General features: G+C 41.0%; 2 protein-coding genes across 2 annotated transcripts; one reads left to right on the forward strand and one right to left on the reverse strand.

Moving 5' to 3' along the window:
- Positions 1-276: 276 nt before the first annotated feature.
- LOC120652019 (cytochrome P450 94B3-like) lies at positions 277-2,625 on the reverse strand. Its single transcript, XM_039929700.1, has one exon. It carries the CDS (start codon positions 2,198-2,200, stop codon positions 569-571), a length of 1,632 nt encoding a protein of 543 aa, XP_039785634.1. The 5' UTR covers positions 2,201-2,625; the 3' UTR covers positions 277-568.
- A 1,383-nt stretch (positions 2,626-4,008) lies between these two features.
- LOC120652020 (cytochrome P450 87A3-like) lies at positions 4,009-7,972 on the forward strand. Its single transcript, XM_039929701.1, has 9 exons — positions 4,009-4,494; positions 5,522-5,846; positions 5,976-6,125; positions 6,292-6,546; positions 6,629-6,718; positions 6,867-6,945; positions 7,148-7,254; positions 7,383-7,513; positions 7,660-7,972. Exons 1-9 carry the CDS (start codon positions 4,223-4,225, stop codon positions 7,748-7,750), a joined length of 1,500 nt encoding a protein of 499 aa, XP_039785635.1. The 5' UTR covers positions 4,009-4,222; the 3' UTR covers positions 7,751-7,972.
- The last annotated feature ends 16,267 nt before the right edge of the window (positions 7,973-24,239 follow it).

Here is a 24,239-nt window from a genome sequence, read left to right on the forward strand (position 1 = left end):
AATTTATAAAGTAAATTCACTTATATTTTCTATAGGAATACGCCATGTGAAGGTTCGCATAACATTTACTCATGTACTAATACGTGAAACACAGATTACAAGTGTTCTATGGATTGGTGAACTTTATGCCGACCGATGGTCCGTTCCTGTAACGACTTATAGCGATCACAGTGCAGTCACGACTTATAGCAACCGCAGTGCAGTAGCTATCTCGGGGCTATGATATAGTGAAATATAAATGTATTGACGTTTGATTAGAGTTTAGATGACACCACCTTGAGAAAAAGTTCTAGGATCTGATTTCCGGAAATGCTTTTCCAGATCCAGTTTAGGATGCTAGATGACATACGGAGACAATAAGGAGTACCACCCACGTAGGAGTATTTTACACTTATTTCTCTCTGTCTCAGAATAACAAAGCAAAAACAACCGAAGGACTGGCCTCGAGATGGATGTGCGTGCCTACATCTGAGGCAGGCTAGCTGTGAACATTACATGCAGAGATTATTAGACGCGATAAGATATGAAATGGCAAAAAAGTAGCAGCACAGGATTACAGGAGTAGTATCTATCCTAGAGGTGCCTCTGCCTCTAGCCCCAGCCGCTGCTTGGTCACTTGCATCGGCAAGCCGCCTTTCATCCTGAGCGTGATCGTCCAGTCCAGCCCAGGGTGCTCCTGGCCGCCCCGGTACTGGAAGCTGAACCTCTCGAAGGCGCAGGAGACGATGGACTTCATCTGGATGTAGGCCAGCTCCTTGCCGAGGCACATCCTCGGCCCCGCGTGGAACACCGGGAACCTGAACGGGCTCTCCGGCTGGAACGTGCCGTCCTCCCGGAGCCACCGCTCCGGCCTGAACTCCTCGCAGTCCTTGCCCCACAGGCCCTCCAGCCGCGACATGGCGTACACCGAGTGGTTCACCGTCCACCCTTTCCCCACGAACGTGCCGTCCGGCAGCACGTCGTCCCGCTTGCAGTGGTGCATGCCCATCGGCACCGGCGGGTACAGCCGCATCGACTCGGTGATGGCGGCGTGGATGTAGTGCATCTCCCGGAGCTCCTCGAAGGTGATGAACGCCTCCGCCGCCGCCGCCGCCGGCGACCTTGACGGCCCGCCGCCGCGCACCCTGCGGATCTCGTCCACGATCCTGCGCTCGACGTCGGGCCGGGCGGAGACCAGCCAGAAGAACCACGTCAGCGCGGCGGACGTGGTGTCGCGCCCGGCGAGGAGGAGGTTGGTGACGACGTCCCGGAGGCTCTCGTCGCTGAGGTCCTCGCGGGCGGCGATGTGCGCCAGGAAGTCGCCCCTGCTCTCCGGCGGCCCGGCCCCGCCGGCGGCCTCCCTCCTCTCCCGGCACCTCCGGACGATCCTGTCGGCGTAGGCGTGGACGACGCCGAGCGCCTCGCGGATCTGCCTCTCGGGCTCCATGTTGAGCGCCCTCTTGAGGCGCCACAGGAACGTCGCCAGCGGGTTAAACCGGCCCAGGATGGCGCCCTCCACGTAGTCGAAGGCGCGCGCGAACTCCGGGCCCTGGGGTGGCGCCGCCGCCGCGCCGCCGGCCTCCACGGCGAGGCAGCCCGGGTCGTCGCCGAAGGCCACGTGGCAGATGTTGTCGAAGGCGAAGCACTCGAAGACGTGCTGCATGTCCAGCGCGCGGCCGTGGCGCTCGGCCTGCTCGAGCAGCGGCAGGAACCGGCCGGCGACCTCGGCCTGGACGGTGTCGACGATGAACTTGCGCAGCGAGCGGTTGCTGAACTCGAAGCTGGTGGCCTTGCGCTGCCACAGCCACTGCTCGCCGTCGGAGTTGAAGATGCCGCGGCCGAGGAAGTCCTCGAGCGTCGACGACATGTAGTCGCCCTTGGGGTAGATGGCGAAGCTCGTCTTGGCGATGTGCTCGACGTTGTCCGGGTGGGCGGTGATGACGACGCCGGGCAGGCCGAGGGCCTTGAAGGCCGTGGTCTGCGTCGGGCTCCGCTTCGCGACCTCGACCGACCATTCGATGAGGCGGTGGCCGTTCTTGACCAGGTGAGGGAACCTGCCGACGATCGGGTAGGACTTGAGGTCGTCGTCCGATGGCTGCTGCTGCTGCTGCTTGCTGCCGTGATCCTGCTGGCGCAGGTACAGCAAGCAGACGAGGGGGAGGAGGAGCAGGACGAGGAGGAGAGGCCATGAGGCCAGCAGGGAGAGTGGCTGCATTTCCATTTGGCTAGCTTTTGCCTCCTTGCTCGGGCTGCAAATGCAAAAGCTACTAGTGATTATTATGAAATGAAATTCATTCAAACTAGTACGTGAGGTGATCGACGATATTTTTGTATTTTGTGCGTGTCGTGTGCGGCATGGCGAGAGTTCATTTTTATGGCCACCCCCATCATCGACCTGCACATGTACCTACGTGTACCCTTGGGGACCCTTGTGGACCAACCATTAACTCGATGGTCTGCAATTTGCAGGAGTAGATACGACCTCGTGTTCCGCGTGTGTGCCGTCCCCATGCGGGCCTTGCACATGTGTGGTTGGTGAAAACAGAGGGTGTGTTTAGATAGGTAAAATAGAGGTAAAAAAAGTCACATCGGATATTGTGGTATATTGTATTATTTTTCGTTTGTTTGTGGTAATTGTTATCCTATTATGACCTAACTAGGCTCAAAAAATTCGTCTCGTCGTGTACATCAAAACTATAAAATTAGTTTTTTTTATTTACCTATATTTAATACTCCAAACATGAAGTAAAAGATTTGATGTGATAGGTGAATAGTGAAGTTTGGAGAGAGAAATTTTGGAACTAAACACAGCCAGAGTGAGCACATGTCATGTCACCCCTGTTGCATTTTCAAGGCACGTATTATTGGAGCAGCAGTGTTTATTTTCTGATACCGAGAGGATAAATTATTGTGAGCAGAGCAGGTGGTGCAGTTCAAGTTGACACATTTATTTTATTTTCATTATTCAAGGATTGACGTGCTCTGTTTCATTTTCTGGCCCGGTAAGTTTTCCAATCATCCTGCATGTCCTAAGCAACCAACCTCCAATTAATTTTACTGTGTTTGGTTCGTGCACAGTAATGCCATGATAGCTGATGAGTTTTGCTTGGCAGCTAGCTAACTCGTGAAGATATTTCCCTTTTGTTTATTTACCACGTGAAAGTGATCCTGCCCACATGCCGATGATGCCGATGTGATGGATCTCCAATCTCACTCCGTGAACATTTTCATATTATTTACTGTGTCTCCATTCCGCGACAAGTAGTAGATGTCAAGTTTTGTAACTTCTCTAATTTTGACTTATTTATACAAAATTACGCAAACTTCCACACCGTCAAATTAATTTATTCCACTACTAAATCAACAATATGTGTCTTGATAATAATGTATTTATGTACTATATATCTAGATGTTAACAATAGTAGAGAACGGACCAGGAGTCCGGAACTAAAGCCCCGACTAGCTGGTGGCTGGTGCTGATTTGCTATGAGAAAAAAGTACTGCTGACTGGTGGCTAATGGCTGGTGCTGATTTGGTGTGAGAGAAAAATACTGTTGCTGGTTGCCAGCAGAACAGAATGGACCCTAACTAGAAACCGGGACCAAAGGGTCCTTGGATCTGAGACCTCTCACTTCGCACATAGCTTCTTACCACTTCATCTACACAGCACATGTAATCTTAATTAGTATGATTTTTTAAAATTAACTCGCAAAGGACCTTTAGTTCCGGTTCGTATTACCACTCGGGACTAAATGTTTAGAACCTTTAGTTCCGGTTACAGCCACTAACCGGGACTAAAGCTCTCTGCCACCCTATAACCGTTGTTCCGGGACTAAAGCTTTCGCTAGTCCCAGATCTAACGGCGGTGGGGACAAATGCGCAGGACCAAAGATATAGTATGAATTTCTATAAACTTAATCTATGTACTTAGCTGAGAATACGGAAAAGTTCAAGGTCTTGGTTCAGTTTACTCCTATATCAATCATTCACACCTTGGTTCGTTCTCGCTCCTATATATATTCACAAACGACGCATCACACAAGGATGAGGTGTGCCATGCACCTGCTATAGCTAGTCCACTATAGGACTGCAAGCAAGGCGCACTGCCTACCCTTTGCATCTCTTCACACACCCACCCACCGAGACTACGCATACATATCTGCCCAATCAACCCATTAGCGGTCGTCTCCGCTCCTACTTGCAGAACTGAAACGCAGTAGCTCATAGCAGAGCAGCTAGTGCAATGGATCTTCAATCTGCGAGCATGTTGCAGAGCATCCATGGCCGTATCAGCAACATGGGGCCGCTGGCTCCGCCTCTTGTTGTCGTGGGTGCGACCCTGATGTGCATTTGGTTAGCCCACTACTTTCTCAAAAAGATAAACCACAGACGACGCCTGCAGGCGGTGCTGCCGCCTGGTTCTATGGGACTGCCACTCCTCGGAGAAACGCTCGAGTTCTTCGCTCGGAGTCCTTCAATGGACCTGCTGCCTTTCTTCAAGCGACGAATGGAGAGGTAACATTTAATCCCATATCCCTCCATATATATATGTGTGTGTATATCTGGATACAGAACACGTAGTATTGTTTAGGTTTTCAGAGATTTTTTTTTTCGCAATGATGTGTGTTTCTACACACGACAGTCTCCACTTTTTTTTTGGGCGAGATGACAGTAGTTGATCTCAACTGTGGTTTATGATTTTTCTTTACATCTTATTAGGGCAGCTCCAATGTTGCAAATAATCGATTAGTCACACAACAAGAAACAAATAGAGCACACTGTGACATTCAGAATCTTGTAAGAGAACCTTGTTTTCAGTTCGAAGTTTGAACCAAGCTGAACAAAGAAATGAAAACTGTCCACAAAAGCTATTCAGGAGAAAGAATGCTGTCCTTTCGCTAGTATTATTATATTAGCAGCCTAGAACCCACCGCTATTATTAAAATCGAAGTTCTTTCCCGCCGAACCACTGCTGCGCCTGTGCGTACACGTATATGCTTGCTCACTCCGTCCCGGAACGTAGGACCTCCTGGGTTTTGCAGATAGATTACGGATGTTGAGAAAAGATGTATGTACCTTTTATTAGGGCATCGTTCTGTTAATTAATTATTTAATTTTCGACCGGCTGTTCAGCTGCTCGCACCAAAATCAAGAAGATTAGGATGCCTTTTTTTTACTCCTCTAGCTCACGCTAATTGATTTCTTTACAAGACTAGCACCAAGACTAAGAAGATTAGCATACTTTTTTTATCCAAAGGGCCCTATGATGCTTTACATTTGAGTAAAAATTTTAAACCTTCCAGTACGTTACATTCCAGGATGGATGGAGTATTATGCAACATGCTTGAAAATAAGGGACAAATGATGCTATAAAGTATAAACGCCCGTAAAAGGCAAAATATGTTTTCCGAGGAAACCGGGGAGGAGCGCGGCTTAGGCAAAATATTCATCTATCAACTTTTAGGCTTCATAACTTTTAACTCCTGATATAGTACACACATCTGACGGATATACATGGTGATCCCGGCCCTTCAATTTTCAGGTTCGGTCCTATTTTCAAGACAAACTTGGTCGGTAAGGACCTGATTGTCTCTCTTGACCCGGACATCAACCACTACGTGCTCCAGCAAGAGGAGAAGGCGTTCCACATATGGTTTCCGGAATCGTTCATGAGACTCCTGGGCGAGGAGAACATCGCCAAAGTTTACGGGTCCCTGCACAAGAACACTAGGAACATGATCCGCCGAGTCTTTGGCCCAGAGAACCTCAGGCTGGTGCTGCTCCATGATATGCAAGGTGCCGTGGAGAAGACCCTTAGCTCCTGGCACGACAGCGGAAGCGTTGAACTCAAACCTGCCCTCTCAAGTGTATGTATATGCATGCATGAATCCATACATGTTGATCAGCATCTATTATATATTCTAATGGCATTTCTTCTGGGATACGGTATCAATCACCCAACCATTATTTATCTATCTATTTATCTGTCTGTGCAGATGATATTTGGTATTGCTGCCAAATGGATGATTGGTCACGAGGCGTCGGTATTATCAGGGGATCTGTGGAAAAATTTTGATGCGTTCAACCAAGGACTGTTGTCCTTTCCGCTTTATATCCCTGGAACAGCGTTCTACAGATGTATGCAGGTATATACCTACCGGTTTATTATGTGCTGATTGATGGGTGAACTGTGTCGACAATTCTAATTTGCATAATTCATCAGTGGCTTCCTCCTGTTGTTAATTACACCTTAGATTAATCTATCGCCACCTTGGAAGTTTCTATGAATTCTCATTATAATATATACTGTAGGGACGCAATAATGTCATGAAGACCTTGAAGCAAGTGCTTGACGAGAGAAGGAAAAAGGCAGAAACACCGGAAAGGATGGATTTCATTGACGTTATAGTCAGCGAGTTAAATAAGGAGAATCCCGCGCTCTCCGAAAACCTTGCTTTAAATGTGCTATTCTTGATGATATTTGCTAGCTTTGAGACAACATCATCTGGACTAACTGCAGCACTCAAGTTTCTATCAGACAACCCTAGAGCATTACAAGAACTAGAGGTAAGTGTCTATGAGCACCAGCCAATAGTTTACACAAAGTTTGGATTTTTGATATCACCGCGAATCATCTGATACCCCGCAGGAGGAGCATCAGCAGATCCGGGCAAGAAGGGCTGATCCGAACACAGGAGTCACTTGGGAGGAATACAAATCCATGAAATTCACCTCCCATGTAAGTTGAAACTAGATCGAGCACCCACTCCCATTTTCAATCTACTATATATGAGTGTATAATTATCATAAAAATAATTAATGTGTCAGAGGATTATTGGTATACTGATGGTTTTCTATGTGACGATGACCTCATTTGCTTGCTGTAGGTTATAAATGAATCATTAAGGCTAGCCAACGTCGCCCCTGTGTTGTTTAGGAAAGCAACACAAGATGTCAACATAAAAGGTAGTAGGTTCACTCTGTCGCCCTGTATATAGTTCTTGGAAACATATATACTATCACCTATATATATTCTTTTCAAATGTTTTACCGTTACTCAAAGAAATTATTTTCGGTAACCAATGCAAGCCGTGTCTTTCAATATATAGGCTTTCCTTTGTTTTCTCAATTCCCAGTTGAGTTGTTAACAAATTTTGTATTCGTGAAGGTTATACTATTCCAGAGGGATGGATATTGATGATCTGTCCTCCAGCAGTTCATTTCAATCCTACCAAATATGAGGATCCCAATGTCTTCAATCCATGGAGATGGAAGGTTAGAAAAAAATAATATACATATGGGTCGGGATGTGCTTGATCGGTCCAAAATAGGTTTGATTAAATTAGCTTGCAACTTGTTATGAAAGTCTACACACGTGAATGATACGGAAAGGTGATTTGCAGGATCTTTCGGAACCAGTTGGGAGCTCCAAGGATTTTATTGCCTTTGGATCCGGATTGAGGTTATGTGTCGGTGTAGACTTTGCAAGACTTCAAATGACTATGTTCCTCCACTTCTTAGTCACCAAGTATAGGTATATATTGATATATGTACTCAGAAAAAAGTTCTGATATTCTTCTACAGTCGTGTGTGTACGCGTGCACTCGTGCACACGTGCGTGTGTGAATAATGAGATACTCATTCATCACTTAATATCGTTTATCTTGTTTTCTGCAACAGATTGAAGGTGGTCAGTGGTGGGGACATGGTGTTTGGCCCTGGACTAGGGTTTCCTAATGGATTTCAAATCCAACTTGAACGCAAAAAATAATTTTGTCGGATCTACAATATCTCAGCAATTTTTCTCATTTTGTATGCATGTAGTTATGCTATCAACTCAAATAATGTACCATAAACAAATGATGTCTTGATCTGTGTTGCTTGTATGATCTGCTGATCTTATGTAAGTGGACGTACATCACAATGATCTTATATTTGCTATTTAAGTGCTACAAATAAACTAGCAAGTTGATGGATACAATTTCACACCCAATCTCAAAGAGCCTTTTGATATCAATACGTAGTTACTATGTTATTAATCCTCTCTGTTTTCTCCTTATTATATTCTTTTTTCCCACCTTTAGCGATCTTTAAGACGGAAGATTCTCACAAAATTTTAGTATTGATGGAAGTATTTGTTTTAAAGAACAAGAACTGTAGTGCTACATTTCAAGGCAATAACACATCTTGAATAATTATATTATGATGAGCTAGCAAAAAATACCCATGTGTTGCAAAAAGTTCTAAAAGTATATCATATTTAAATCTATAGAAAAGATAATTTTTTTTTCTAATTTGTGCTCAAATAAGACTTGAATCATTGACTAGATCATTTCACAAAAAACTGACAATTTCGCAAAGGGAGAACAGTACATTACCAAAGAATATATTTCAAAAATAAAAAACAATGATCTTACAAAGTATATTTGAACCCAAGCTATACATATTCTTTAAAAGTTACCAATATTATAAGCATTAGAGTTTGTCACCAAATGTTAGATGATGTAAGTTCAATAATAAAGTCTTACTCCACCTATTGCATCTTCAAAAACGTAAATATCATAAGATGACCAAATCATTTCTACTATATCTTTACAAATCATAGATCCTTAGGAAATTACCACATTAATTTGAAAAAAAAACAAAAATGTATAGCTACACAGCCATCCCACCATGAGACAAATTAAATATATGATAGCTCATGATCAAACATAGCCATGCAATGAAAATTTTCAAGATCTAATTAAGGAAAGGAAACTATGTCTTGTTAGCGTAACATGCTGAAGAAAAATTAAGAACAATTATAAGGAAAAATAGAATCCTAAACAAATAGACTTATGGGAGGAAAGAGAGGTCCTCGGCTATTTTCTGAAGCTTTATCAAGTGAAAATAGGCCCACTTGCATGTGGAAAATATCGGTCGACTATCTAGGAAGTTATCCCATCGGAAGCTCGGCCCTTATAAGAGCATTCCCTTCCGAGGGGACCCGACGAGGACTATGGGAAACTGTGAGCTTTCTAATATCATGGTAAAAAGTCACAATATATGCTAGAAGTTTGCATTCTCTACATCTTTGTCTTACACATTATTTATTACACTTATATTTCATATTTATCTTCGTGGGATTTATCATACTAGTCTATCAACCCGTGCTCACGCACGGGCTAGTTAGAGATATCTAATAATTATCTATCTCACGCTCTTTTAAACCAATTAAATATTCTAATCCAGTATTATAAAGATACATATTTATCATTATGTAATTGTAATAAATATGATAGGTTTAGTTACTAACAATTTTTTTCTCACTTTGCATCATACCTCCATATATGTTCAATATGTATTTAATTGAACACTTTATTTGAGTTATGTGAACAACATAAAAATTGGTATTCTTATCTCTTCTCTTAAACATGAATATATGGTGACACACACATTATGGTTAGTATTTTTATATAAATAATAACATAAATAATGTACTAATGATGATAACAATAGTAATTTAGAATTTTATATTGATGAACTTTAAGATTTAATTATAATAATATAATATCAATTCAAATTTTGGGTTTATTTTAAGTTTTCAAATGATGTCACTGGATAATATATACGAAAATTTAGGGGTTTATTAGATATTATTTTATAATGACATAAGTGGGTAATTTACATGAAGATTAGGGGGTTACTTTAAATTATTTTTATAATGGCAGAGGTGGGTAATTTAGATACATGTGTTGGGGGTTACTTTAGTTTATTTTCATAATGGCAAAGGTGGGTAATTTATTAGAAAAAGATAACAGATCCAACGGCTATTATGATTAGAGTTGCCGAATTGATGGCTAGATATTTCTGATTTTAGTGAGAATTTGTAGGATTTCTCTATTTTTTTAGACTGTTCACCTAGGATCCTAGGTGGCATCACTTGGAGGCTTTAAAAGGAGCCTCCAGTTAGTAATAGTAAGATATGTAGTTTGTATAGGATTACAACCTAGGGTGTGAAACTTTTATGTGGTAGAGATCACTCCTTGAATAACCAAAAATAACACAACTGCATGTTAGAACTCCGAGGTATATGTGACTTTGTTAGTCCTCTAATATGTCCCTAAATTTCATAGGATGACCCGTATTTTGGGACGGAAGGAGAACAATATTAGAAAGCGATGGATTTATAATAAATGTGACTTGAATGAAGACTAGTTGCACAATATAAAATATGGAAAGAAAATAACTATTAAATATAAGGATCAAATTTTATATAGCATATCATACACGTATGATGATAGTGTTTTATCAACAACCAAAATAAAATAGAATTATTATTGATTTAATTAATATAGAATTAATATGGATTGGTTGGTAGTTGCCATCAATGAATCAAAACAAGTAGTAGGTCTGCAAACCTTTATAATATAAAATCTACATAAAGAAATTGCTGACCTATGTACTATCAAGAGAATTAGTTAAATAGAAGCTAGGTGTAAAATACAATTTCAATACAAGCCAGGTGTAGAATACAATTCTCCAATTTGTGTCCATACATATCCTCGATATCATAATATCTAAACTATTTAGAGCTGTTTGGATCCTCTCTAACTAAAGTTTGGAGCGTTTCTGTATCAAACTAAAGCTTAGATTTTGGCAAGAGTTGTTTGGATCCCTTTGCTAAACTCTTCTAAGTGATCATGCTACCCTTCATTTAATTCTCTGCACCAACCCCCACCAGTGCTTTATTTCCCCCAAGGCTGGCAGGTGGAGTTGTTGCGGGGATATTTTGGACTTTGCTCACTTTTTAGCAAATTAAGCAACTCTTGGCTAGCTAATGACTAAATCTCTTTTTGGAGTCCAACTAAAGTTTAGCAAGATAATTTTAGAAAGATCTGTTTGGATCCAAAGTTGCTAAACTTTAGCTAGGGGATCCAAACACAGGAACCTTGGTATCGATTCATAGGTTGTTCTCAAGGAACCATCCCGTAGGACCAGATATCCTCCATTAAACAAAATAAAAGAAACAATAAATTTAGACTATGGTGTAGTTGTAATGAGAAAATATTTTGTACTTTCATTTTCTTCTCATACCAATAAATTAGGTAACATGATAATTAAGTACAAAAGAAATATTTAACATGTCCACTCTTCCGTGATTAGTCCGCCACAACATAAAGCCTCGAGATAGCATATCTAATTCAGCTAAAAGTTGGGGAAAAAATCAATATCAAAAGATTGCATCCAACAAATGATATTTGCAAGTGATTCTCCAACACACACACATACATAAATGACATACATACATATATATAGCATGTCATGTGGAGCTGGTGATTCGAAACAACAATACATAAATTGATTGCCTACCTAGAGAAACACTAATTGATAGTTAGCAAAACAACTAGAACTAGTGAATCATTTCATATACCGTTGTCACCATCAGCCATAATTATAAAATTACTACTCAAACATGTGCATATTCTTATGAATGTGTGAATTGATTGAAGATAGTGTTTGCTCAACAACCAACATAAAAGAAAAATTATCATTGACTCGTTGAATACAGGAAATAGTATCACTACTACAAAACCGCATATTGGTTTTTATCTATAGTCCCAGCTACAAATTGGACCCGGGACTAATGCCTCCCGGATCCAACGGATAGGTGGCAGAGGGGAACTTCAGTCCCGTTGGTACTACCAATCGGGACTAAAATTCTCTCTTTAGTCCCTATTTGGTGTTACCAACACGGACTACAAGTTCAAACTTTTTTTAGTCTCGGTTGGTAACAACAACCCAGACTAAAAGATCACAATCTAGTCTCGATTGGTGCTATCAACCGGGACTAAATAGTCATCACGGGTTAGCTTAAAAGAAAAGCATCCCCACTAGAGTCATATGTGTTGTGTAGGTGCGGAATATTTTTTTTAACCTTGCAGATATCTTTTTAACCTAAGTGTAGGAACCAGGACTAATGATGCGGGACCGGTTCCCACACCTAGAACTAAAGGGATTAGGAACCAGGACTAAATACTCTCTTTTAGTAGTGTATACAACGGTTGGTAGATGCCATCATTTAAGCAATAATAAATAATATAGAAGGTTGCTAGTGGACATCAATTAAGCAAAACAAATAAGTACGAGAAATTACTATATTTGAATATACAAAATAGGACAATTTCTTAACCTATCTACATGCATAGTGACTTAATAAGAGCATTGGTTGGTGTAAAAAACTAAATTTCCGATTTGGGTCCATACATATCATTTCATATCACACCGAACTGAATGAAAATTTGTATACAATATGAGATCCAATTTGACACCATGATCAATATTTGGCCACATAGAGTTTATTTCAAAAATTGTAACCCTCCTTCCAGAACTGCAACCAGCCCAAATTACACATGTGAGCAAGCTTGCATACGCATGTTATAAGCTGGTCTAGCTCCAATGTTACACTTCCACCTTTTTGCTTCGTATAAAAGGTTACCGTAGAGCACATATAAAATTGGGACGACTCATATCAACTGATAAATGAGATGGATTCAACAGTTCGGCTTTGATTTCTATTTTCCTTAACAATATTCAAAAAATCCAACAAACTTTGAGATCGTGAAAGTATGTTTGAAAGCAAATCTACACAAGTTGTGTATCTTAATTCTTTACCCCCAGTGGAAGCGGTATAGTTTCTTGTAGAAATTCAGTATTCTGTCCATTTCAAAATTCAGGTCATTTTACCTTTTTCTTGATTTATAGCTTTTGTTAGGCACCTAAATATACATAATATCTAGATGCATAGCGAATACAATAAAACTAGAAAAAACTTTCTTTTTAGAATGGAGGGAGCAGAAACCAAACATGCATGGCCGATTCCACATCCGCATTTTACTTAATTAGTTTGGGGAGCCGATTTCTCTGCTTACCCTGCTGCCAGGTTATCAGCGAGGCACTAATCGAGATGTGGCATTATCGTCAAGCTGGTGCACACGAAGGCTAATGAGGCCATCTCAACCAACCATGCACCGTACCATATAAACCAAGCACATAATATGAAAGATGTCACCCAAGCAAGAGAACAAGTGAACATTGGACCAATTACACATAGCCGAGCTAAGAAACTACAACAAGAGGTGAACGCGCTACTTTGTGAAATTTATTTTAATATTAATAAGAATTGTATACTGCCTAAGTCGTGCATGTTGGTATTGCTCAGGTTCACTAAGGAGGATAAAGGACCACACTCGAACCCGACCAGTCCTGCAGAACAGTCTGAAAGAAGCAGTCATAACTTTTGATTCCCAAAATCTATAAAGGTCAACAAGGACATTTTGGAAAGCTTATCAAGTCTACTTTCCAATGACTTTCATGCCGAGTACTTTTGATTATCCACTAATGAAATCTGAGTACTTTAGTGAAGATTGGTCAGAAGCTCAACAGTCTGCCAGAGGTTCAAATTCCCATGCAAAACTGTACTAATCTACAATGTTTCATGGTGCATGCTATATAAGGTTGGAAAGATAAATAAGTCTACTTTTCAACAAACCTCATATCATTTGGACTTTCCAATAAAGAGTTATGACTGAGTTAGTGGACACTGCACAGAAGGCCAACAGCCAGGTGAGGCTCCACGGGATTCCAGTTCGTGATGACTTTTGAGCTACTATAACTTCAAAAACTCCAAGGTCCATTCACACCCAACCAGAAGGGTTGTTCCTTGTATAAATATCATATATATCTCAGAGATTAAACAAGACTTTGATAATGAAATAGAACCCTTTTGTTTAGCTGTGTGCTAACAAATTCAGAGAGTGATCTCCCTTGGGAATTACGGAAGCGGCCGCTTCATCGGCACACAATCCGTGCCCCTGCTACTTTGAGTGCAGGTTGCATAAGTTGGTTCTTTGAGTGTGATTGGGCGAATCCTTAGTTCAGGCTGCCGTATAGAGACGGTGGTTAGCTCCTTGTGCGTGTCGTCAGATTGCACTAGTTATTCGGCTGCTTACAACTAATTATTTTGGCTGAGATTTTAGCCGGTTATCATGTTTAAAATTCTACGTCGTGAAGATGGGGACCGATGGGGACCGAGACTCATCAAAGACCCTCCAGGACGTCACCTACCAGGTAGTAAACTATAGACAAGCTGCTGACGATGTGTAAAAAAACACGCAGGGACCATGCGATGGTGATGTCTGAAGCAAATAATGCATGGCTCTGAATCTTGTTCCCTAGCTATTAATTTAGTTGGTGCACGTCACATCACGTGGAACGCGCGCGCGCACTTTCAGCCTTGAACAGGGAGGTCTGTGTTCCCTTCTCAAAAGATACTCCTTGTTTTGATGTTTTCAATAAGAGCCTAGAAGAAGGTTGGACCGTTATTACGGTGTCAAACAAAGATAATTTATAAAATTAATTTCAAAAACCCCCTGCTAGGAACTCTGAAGAATACAATGATGTATTTGACCGTGTGATTAGAGAATAGTTACTGTAGCTTCACTGTAGCCAATCATCGATTAATTACCGTCGTTAGATTCGTCGCGAAAAGTTACAGCCATTACTGAAAAAAAGTTTTGGAAATAGATTTCATTTGTGCCCTGTTTAGTTCACGAAAATATTTGGATTTTGACACTGTAGCACTTTCATTGTTATTTGATAAATAATATCCAATCATAGACTAATTAGGGTTAAAAGATTCATCTCGTGCTAATCAGTTAGACTGTGTAATTAGTTATTTTTTTCAATTGCATTTAATGCTCCATGCATGTGTCCGAATATTCGATGTGACGGGTACTGTAGAATTTTTTTTGGAACTAAACAGGACCTTAGTACTCCATACATATAAAATTCTTTTCTCGGTTTGTGTGCGTTCTAGGATCAAGAATGATTCAAACAGAACGCGAGAGTAAAATTAAGAAGGGAAAATATCAGGTGCAAACCAACCACTCCGTATAAACTATGAAAACTTTAATATGGGCCATCAGATCAACATCAAGGGGAGTCCAAGGGGAGAGGTGCAGAGAGGTGGGAGGGGAGATTTGCAAAAGTGTGATTACCCAATTCAAGGGCGGGTTCAGATTATAAAATTATCTAATTTTCCATATCCTTTGGATGTTGATCCAATAACTCAGATTGAAGTTTTTATAGTTTGCACGGAGAGGTTGGTTTGCACCTGATACACTTTGCCAATTAAAAATGTCAGGAGAAGGAAGACGAAAGCTTTAGTCCGTCACATAAACGAAAATCTTGGCTAGTTAGAATTATTAAATAAAAATATGTATTTTATTAGAATGGAGAGAGTAACTTAGTTAACGTTGAGCAATACTCCCTCCTGACCCTTTTCTAGAACGTATTTCAATTTTGCAGAAAGATCAATATATAAGACGCATGCAGTACCGAGGTGTGAATTAACTAGTTGGAGAGAATCCCAAGCAGTTTTGCATGGGAGTAGACAGCGATGCCATGCTGGCCGAGCAGCTCCAGTCAGTGTTGTGTATTTGAGGGTGCTAGAAGAAGAGAGAAATGAATAGAAAAAGTGCAATATACTTGAGTAGGTAGCGCTACCGAGAAAACATTATTAGCATCCAGTGCTCTAGTTTGCACCCGGTGCAAAGAATAAAAAAAACTCTTTGCTTTTGTCTTGGTTCTCGTTCAGCAGAAACTCCCACCTTCCCTTGCTGCTGGAGAGAGAAAATTTTGAATTTATTTTATTTGGATTGATGGTGCCACCCGATTGCCAAGCAGTAAGCACTAGAGTCATTTTTGCCAACCTAACTTTTTTTAGGTGGGTCCCTTCTTAGCTTAGCACAAGTGCTAAATACTGGACATGCCCTAAGGGATCCATGCGTACTAGACGGTGGCACAAGAAATCAAAGTGCATCGAGGGCCAGCAATTAATTATCTTGGTTGGCCTCTTGCTAACCGGCCGAGGCTCCTCACGTCTAATAAAAGGTCTGGGGGAGTACGCTAGAACCCCATCTTTCGTGCCACGCACACGTGATATTCGAATCTCGAAGCCATGTTCACGTGAGAGCCGCAATAAGGCCAGTGCCAGAATGTGTTACCCTATGGTTTAATATTGGTCAGTCTCATTAGGTTTCATACTAGTTTCAAATATATTAAATTTTATACACGCATCAACAAATTTTATGATACTGGTGGGTCCATATGAGAAAAGAGGATAGCGAGTTTCACGAGATGACGAAATGAGGGGGGAGTTTCATCCCATTACATTATTAATCTAGCTCGGTTACCAAATTCTCAGTTTTACCAACTGTACAACAACAGTCAAATTATACATGAGACTGCCTTACTTGAACTAGAGATAGACATGATGTATTAGGCTAATAAACTATATATAGATGATATGGTATAGTAATAAGATGCACACTAATAATAGTTTCTGATTGGGAGAACACACTACTAGAAAACGGGCCATCGGTACCGGCTGCAACAGCAGCTGGTACCTTTGGCCATCGACCGATCTAGTGGAGAGCAATTGGCACCGGGTGGTGGTTCCAACCGGTTCCAATGCATCACCATAGGAACCGGTTGAACCACCACCCGGTACCAAATGAAGGCGGCGCTAAAGGCACCGGTTTATAGGAATAACCGGTTCCTATGGAAATGAAACGTGGCAGCTGCCAGGAGCTCGGGCCTAAGGCACCGGTTGGTGCCTTGACCCGGTGCTATTGAATTAATTTTAGCACCGGGTCATTGAAATCAACCGGTGCCTTTGGCCCGAGCCTATAAATACCCCAGCCCCTCCCCCTCTCAAGCTGCTGTGAACTCACTGTTCATGGCAGCTGAGTGGGGTGAGGGGAGGCGAATTTTTGCTTTTTTTGAAAAAAAAGGTTAGTTATTTTTCTTTATAACTTAGCAATTAATTTTTAGAAACAGTTATTACTTGATTTAGTTTATATATATGATAATTATTTTTATTTGTAGCATCTTATTGTAGTTATATACGTTATCAATTTATTTGATATTTGAATACTATCAAATTATTGTATTTATATGTTTTTTCAATTTATTTGATAAGTGAATAGCATCTATTTATTATAGTTATATGCATTATCAATTATATAAATATATTGTTATAAATTGGTAGTATGACTGAACTATTTGTACAGTACAATGATGTATATAAATGTATTGTGGACCCAGATGAGTCGGCAATGGATGTACATGGCCGACCGGCGTTCAAAGGAGTTCATGGATGGCGTGCATGAATTCATAGAAGCGGCCGAGAAACACAAGTATGGCGGTTTCATTCGTTGTCCATGCAAATTCTGTAAGAATGAGAAGGATTGCTCATCATCAATAACCATCCATAGTCACTTGTTCAATAGTGGTTTCATGCTGAACTACTATGTTTGGACCAAGCATGGCGAAAGAGGAATTGTGCTGGATAATAATGTAGAAGAAGAGGACATGATTCCTGACTTTGCAGCCAATTATAATTCCTTTTTCAATGACACTGCAATGGGTGAGCCTGAAGAAGATACTGAAAGATACATTGTAGAAGATGATCTTGGTCAGATGCTGCGCGAAGCTGAGGAAGGTTGTGAAACAGAAAAGGAATCGAGAGATCTGAAGCGTATGTTGGAGGACTACAGAACATTGTTGTACCCTGATTGCAAACAAGACCAAAAGAAGTTGGGTACCACATTGGAATTATTGCAATGGAAGGCATCAAATGGTTTGTCTGACAAGGGATTCGAGGAGTTGCTGAAACTTATAAAAAACTTACTCCCTGAGGGTAACACCTTGCCGGAGACAGCATACAAGTCAAAAAAAGTTGTTTGTCCTTTAGGATTAGAGGCACAGAAGATACATGCTTGTCCTAATGACTGCATCCTATATCGAGGTGAGTATGAAAATTTAGATTCATGCCCTGTATGCAACGCATGCTGGTATAAGATCCCTCGAGATGATCCAGGCGACGTTGAGGGGATGCGTGTCAAGAAGAGGGTGCCTGCCAAGGTGATGTGGTATTTTCCTCTAATACCACGTATGAAACATTTGTTCATGAACAAAATGAATGCTAAATTGATGCGATGGCACAAAGAAGAACGTAAGCAAGACAATATGTTGAGACACCCCGTTGATGGGTCGCAGTGGAGAAAAGTGGACAGAACATTCCCAACATTTGCAAATAATGCGAGGAATGTAAGGTTCAGCTTAAGTACGGATGGCATGAATCCTTTCGGTGAGCAGAGCAGTGGCCATAGTACCTGGCCTGTGACACTCTGTATATACAACCTTTCTCCCTGGTTGTGTATGAAGCGGAAATTCATTATGATGCCGGTGCTTATCCCCGGCCCGAAGCAACCCGGTAACGATATAGATGTGTATCTGAAACCACTGATTGAGGATCTTCTATTGTTGTGGAAAGATGAGGGTGTTCGTATGTGAGATGCACACGCAGAGGATCATTTTAACTTGCGTGCATTGCTTTTCGTAACCACCAACGATTGGCCAGCACTAAGTAACCTCTCCGGACAATCCAATAAGGGTTATAGGGCATGCACCCATTGTTTAGAAGAAACCGACAGCATGTACATCAAGCACTGTAGGAAGATCGTGTATATGGGTCATCGTCGATTTCTTCCGATCAAGCACCCATTAAGGAGGAGGCATGCTCACTATGATGGAAAGGCAGATCATCGTACCAAGCCTAGCCATCGTTGTGGGAAAATGATGTTTGAAATGGTCAAAGATATAAAAGTGCAGAGTGATGACGAACGTGCACCTATGTGGAAGAAGAAGAGTATTTTTTGGGAGTTACCTTATTGGGAAGTCTTAGACGTCCGCCACACAATTGATGTGATGCACCTAACAAAAAATCTTTGTGTGAACCTTCTAGGCTTCCTTGGTGTCTACGGTAAGCCAAAGGATACATTGGAAGCGCGGCAAGATCTTCAACATATGAAACAATGGGCCGCCCTACATCCAGTAAAAAGGGATAAAGGACGTCATTATCTAGGTCCTGCGTGCTACACTCTTAGTAAGGAAGAGAAGCAAAGTATGTTCGACTGTTTGAACGGTATCAAGGTCCTATCAGGCTACTCTTCGAATATAAAGAGGCTACTGAACTTGAAAGAGAAGAAATTCGCACACGTAAAGTCTCATGACTGTCACGTGTTGATGACGCAATTGATTCCAGTTGCACTTAGAGGTATTCTACCAGCTAATGTTCGAGCAACAATCATAAAGCTATGCGCATTTCTCAACACAATTTCTCAGAAGGCAATCGATCCATCGAGTTTAAGCAGGCTACAAGAGGATGTTGTCCAAAGTTTAGTCAGTCTTGAAATGAAATTTCCTCCATCATTCTTCAATATTATGACGCATCTTTTAGTTCACCTGGTCAAAGAGATTGGTATTCTCGGTCCTGTTTTCCTTCATAATATGTTCCCTTTTGAACGATACTTTGCAGTCCTAAAGAAATACGTTCGTAATCGGGCTCGTCTAGAAGAAAGCATTGCGAAGGGTTACGTCATAGAGGAGGTCATTAAATTTTGTGTTGACTATGTGGAAGAACTCTGCCCAATTGGGATTCCAGTATCATGTCATGAGGGGCAGCTGATTGGAAAGGGCACACTTGGAAGAAAATCAGTAAATGCCACAGATCATGCCACGTTGAGCAAAGCACATCTCACAGTTCTGCAACAATCAGCCTTGGTGGCTCCATACATGGAGGAGCACATGCAAATTGTGCGAAGTATGTACCCTTTGAAGTCTGAGACATGGATTATAAAACATCATAACGATACATTCGCCACCTGGTTGCAGAAGGAAGTCATGGCCAACGATCAAATTCATGAGCAGCTAGCTTGGCTGGCCAGGGGTCCGGCAAATTCAATCCTGATGTACCAAGGATATGAAATTAATGGTTACACATTTTATACAAGAGCCCAAGATAACAAGAGCACCAATTAAAATAGTGGTGTCCTTATAGATGCCACCGACTCTAGTGGCCAAACGAACTCATATTTTGGTTACATTGAAGAGATCTGGGAACTCGACTATGGGCCGTTGAAGATACCTCTATTTCATTGTCAATGGGTTAAACTAACAGGAAAAGGTGTCGATATCGACGAGTACGGAATGACAATGGTAGACCTCAAAAAGCTTGGCTATCGAGACGAACCATTCGTCCTAGCTAAAGATGTCACTCAAGTTTTCTATGTGCAGGACAAGTCTAGCAAAACGAGAAAGGACAAGTCCAGGAATAAATCAAGTTTTGTAGGTGCCGGAGATGAGACAAAGCGCCATATTGTTCTGGCAGGAAAAAGAAAAATTGTGGGAGTCGACGATGTCACAGATGAAGAAGAATACAATAAGGTTGAAGATATGACTCCGTTCGCAGTGGAGGTTGACACAAGTATTCTTTTAGCCGAAGAGGAAGCTCCGTACGCACGTCGTGATCATAATGAAGGGACGATTGTAAAGCGAACCATCGTTAATATTCCCTTAGTTGAATGATTATGTCTTGTAATATTTTCTGTGAACATTATTAGATTCCTTATGCAATGAATTGATTTATTGGATAATTAAATGATTTATTATGTAATTATTTGATTTATTATGCAATTAAAATGATTAGTTATGCACCTAAATGATTTATCATGTAGTATTTAGACAGCATCCCTCCCAGCGGCTGGATCCTCAAAGAAGAAGCAGAAAATAGTTGAAAGACAATTAACCTATGAGAAAACCACTGAGGAGTTGGAAGAGGAGACTGCTCGATATATAAAAGAACAATTGAAGCCTAAAGTCCCCCCGCCGAGGGAAAAGTTACCTCTAGAACTAGGGAAAAAGCTTCTCGCAAACCTAGACAACCCACTAAAACTGAAAAGCTTATCCTCGGACTATGATCGTACCCTGACAAAGGCACACAAGGTGAGAAATCTGAAGAAAAAATGTGGCAAGACCATTCCTCAGCTTGGCACACAACAAAAAGAACTCGAGCCCCTCCGGGTGCCAGGGTTGCCACTCCTACACCCGACGGACGTACGACTCCAAGCGGACCTACATGCCGCAATATTTCTTTCTGAAACTGGATTAACGCTAGAGGAGGCAACCGGGCATGTGGAGGCAAAAATCACTGTCGCTCGCGCTATTACTCCATTCCAGCATGGAAAACCTTTTGTCACTGAGGAAGATGAGAAAAGTCTAGGCTCGCAGATGTTCAATTTGCATAGATGGTACCTGCGAATGGCGAAAGACAAAGGGAAAATGTTTGGAGTAAAGTATCGTGACCATGATTTCTTCCGCGGGGAGGACGACTTCTGGGTGTACTTCTAAAATTTATATCATATTTACCATCGACAAGCCCTCGACGCCTCTATCATCACCATTTGGGTTTTGTAAGTATCACTTACCTCTACATTAATACTTTTTGTTAACAAGAACATAATTATATGTGTGGATTATAAAATTTCTATTGCATCGTTTAGACAGGAGACCCAAAGAAGCCGAAAACATGGATGGCACCATCAGATCGGCTTCATGTCTCCTTTGCTAGTCAACCAGAAATTGATCAACGAAAGTTACAAGTAAACGTGCCAAAACATGTACGATTCGTTGACTAGGCAAAGTTACAAATCCTATATATTCTTACCATACAACTTTGGGTAAGCCTTGATCGACTCAAACCTCTGTTATATTACTAAATAAATACTAAGTTGTCTAATACATTTATGTATATATCATATCTATATCTGCAGTTATCATTGGATTTTACTCATACTTTCCGTAGAGACCGGCAATCTTATAGTCTTTGACTCAATGAGAAATCCAAAATCCGCAATCCAACATATCATAGACCCCTTGAATAGGTAAGTTCACTTTGCACAATCAAATCTTTTTTCTGTTAATAACAATTCCTGAATATCAAACTTAACTTTGAGCGCAGGGTTTGGAAAAAAATTTGTGAAAAATAACAAAGGACGTGGTCAATGGAGGCCCGAACTGACCGTTAACATGGATTATCCGGTATGTTCATTCATAAAGATTTGTCTAGTTAAGTATATAATCACAAATTGTTCTAAATTGAGTAATTTATTTGTTTCTCCTTAAGTGTGCGAGACAACAACAAGGAACTGATTGGTGCGGGTACTACGTATGCGACTACTTGCACATCATGACTCCATGCGGGAAGGCTACTGATGAAGAAACGAGAGTACGTCCAAACCGTTCACTAGTATATTTTTATAATTGTACTAACGCACATAATGTTAATGCTTTTTTCCTAAATGATAGATGCCTCAAATATGGGATGAATGTTACTCTACTGATCGGATCAACGCCGTGTGCGAGCAGCTCGCCGGATTCATTTTGAACGAGATCTTGGATGCTAGAGGCGAGTTCTACCACGATGGTCACATCTATAGAGGACTTCCATCGACCTCCTGAGGGGACTAGTAGTTGGACGGCTAACATGACTTGTATATTTGTAAATATTTTTAAACATTATGCCTTGATGTTTGTAAATTTGTAATTATATTAGTTCATCTAATTATCTTAATTATATGCTCGCATTTCACTTTTAGTTAGTTTCAAATATTCTCTGAAAACGAACACGAACGACCAATGAACGTAGAGTACTGTAGAGCTTGAGTGCGTTTAGCAATTATAAAAGAATAAACAGTAATAAATATAATAAACAAAACTAGATTTGGGAAAAAAGGGAAAAAGTCATTGGTACCGGTTGGAAATACCAACCGGTACCAAAGGGGCTACCTCCTTACGTCAGCGTGGCAGCCTCTTTGGTACCGGCTGGTATTTCCAACCGGTACTAATGGAAGCCTAAGTCACCGGTTGAAAAATCCGGTGTCTTAAGTCGAGGCCATTGGTCGCGGTTGCGGGGCACCGGTTGGGAAACCGGTGTCTTTGGCCCTTCTCAGCCGGTGCCCAAGGCCCGTTTTCTAGTAGTGGCACATATATTGTTAACTATGGGGTGGAAAAAGTGAGAATCTGGCTAGCTGGCTATACCATGGATAAGATATGCCACATTGTCCCAAAATGATGAAACAACCACCGTTTTAAAATCATTATTACTCCCTCTTTCTATATGTATAATTTTTGTATGCATCAGGACAACACATATGTTATGTTTACGGGCATAGCAAAATCTATATATCTAAAAAATTAAAATGACTAATAATTTACTCCCTTCATCTTGTAAACACCATTCTTTTTTAGCCTTTAGATTTTGTCTCTCAAAGACTGTTCGAGAAAGATATGGAGTCAATCAAATATTTAAATAGATGTTACTTTTCTAATTCCAATACATTTTGCATTTATTGAGGATCTAAGGAACCAATTAACAGTACGGTCTTCAATCACAACTTTATTGTTAATTAGGAGTAACATGGTCATTTTTCATTAATAGTAATATGTTTGAAATGATTTAAATGAAAATTCTTTATGGGAGTGAGGGAATACTTATTAAGTATAACCATTCAACGTTGACCAATATATACTACACCCCATCTTTCGTGCCAGACACGCGATGGATCTTCGAATCTCGAAGCAAAATAATGTTCATTTGAGTGCACGCTCGAATTAATTAGGGTCAACTGAGGTACGTTAACTATGTTTCATACTCATATCTTGTCTCGAGCCTTGAAACCGGTTAACCCATTCTTAAGTAGCAGATCGAGTTGTTTTAGTTGATCGGCTGATGCACGCGTCAAGTATTTAACACAAGATCAGAGATGTGTATAATTCTATGGAAACTAGCATTAATACCGGACGGGAACCCTTGGTTAATTCCAGCTTCCCACCCGGTATTGCCTGGTCAGTGCGAAGCGTGCGTGCTCTTAGTATCAGTCATGCCGCCTGGTACTTGATGCTAAAAAATAAGGTGCAGTTGTTCTCCATGAAAAAGTTGAAGAGTTAAAAAAGAGGAGTGAAGCAGCAGAGGAAGCACTAGCGAGAACTCAACGATAGTTTGAGGAGCTGAAGAAGCAACAGGAAGAGAGTAATCCCATCCTCATAAAAATCTTGTATATATATGAACACCCCTGGTACCTCTTCTCGACCCTGATCCTATGTCTATGGAACTGTTGTCATGACCTCCGATGCTTGTGTGATGTACTATTATAGCCCTAAACAGTCAATTAACTAGTTGCGGTGGTGTGATGAACTTATTTGGTTGGAATTTAAATGTGGTATATATTCTGGAAAATAATTCTGCTATAACATTTGGTGTTCTGTGACGAAATGGTTATGTATGACATAATCTGGCACGTGTAACATCTAGAAAA

Source organism: Panicum virgatum, chromosome 9K (assembly GCF_016808335.1).
Source record: "Panicum virgatum strain AP13 chromosome 9K, P.virgatum_v5, whole genome shotgun sequence".
NCBI lineage: Eukaryota > Viridiplantae > Streptophyta > Magnoliopsida > Poales > Poaceae > Panicum > Panicum virgatum.

What these genes read in the sequence shown, in the direction of transcription:
- LOC120652019 (XM_039929700.1), bottom strand. Translation starts at nt 2,200, where the DNA reads ATGGAAATGCAGCCACTCTCCCTGCTGGCCTCATGGCCTCTCCTCCTC.
- LOC120652020 (XM_039929701.1), top strand. Translation starts at nt 4,223, where the DNA reads ATGGATCTTCAATCTGCGAGCATGTTGCAGAGCATCCATGGCCGTATC. An exon ending in GAGCATTACAAGAACTAGAG is followed by an intron (nt 6,547 to 6,628) that starts GTAAGTGTCTAT and finishes GATACCCCGCAG; the next exon opens with GAGGAGCATCAGCAGATCCG. An exon ending in CCATGAAATTCACCTCCCAT is followed by an intron (nt 6,719 to 6,866) that starts GTAAGTTGAAAC and finishes TGCTTGCTGTAG; the next exon opens with GTTATAAATGAATCATTAAG.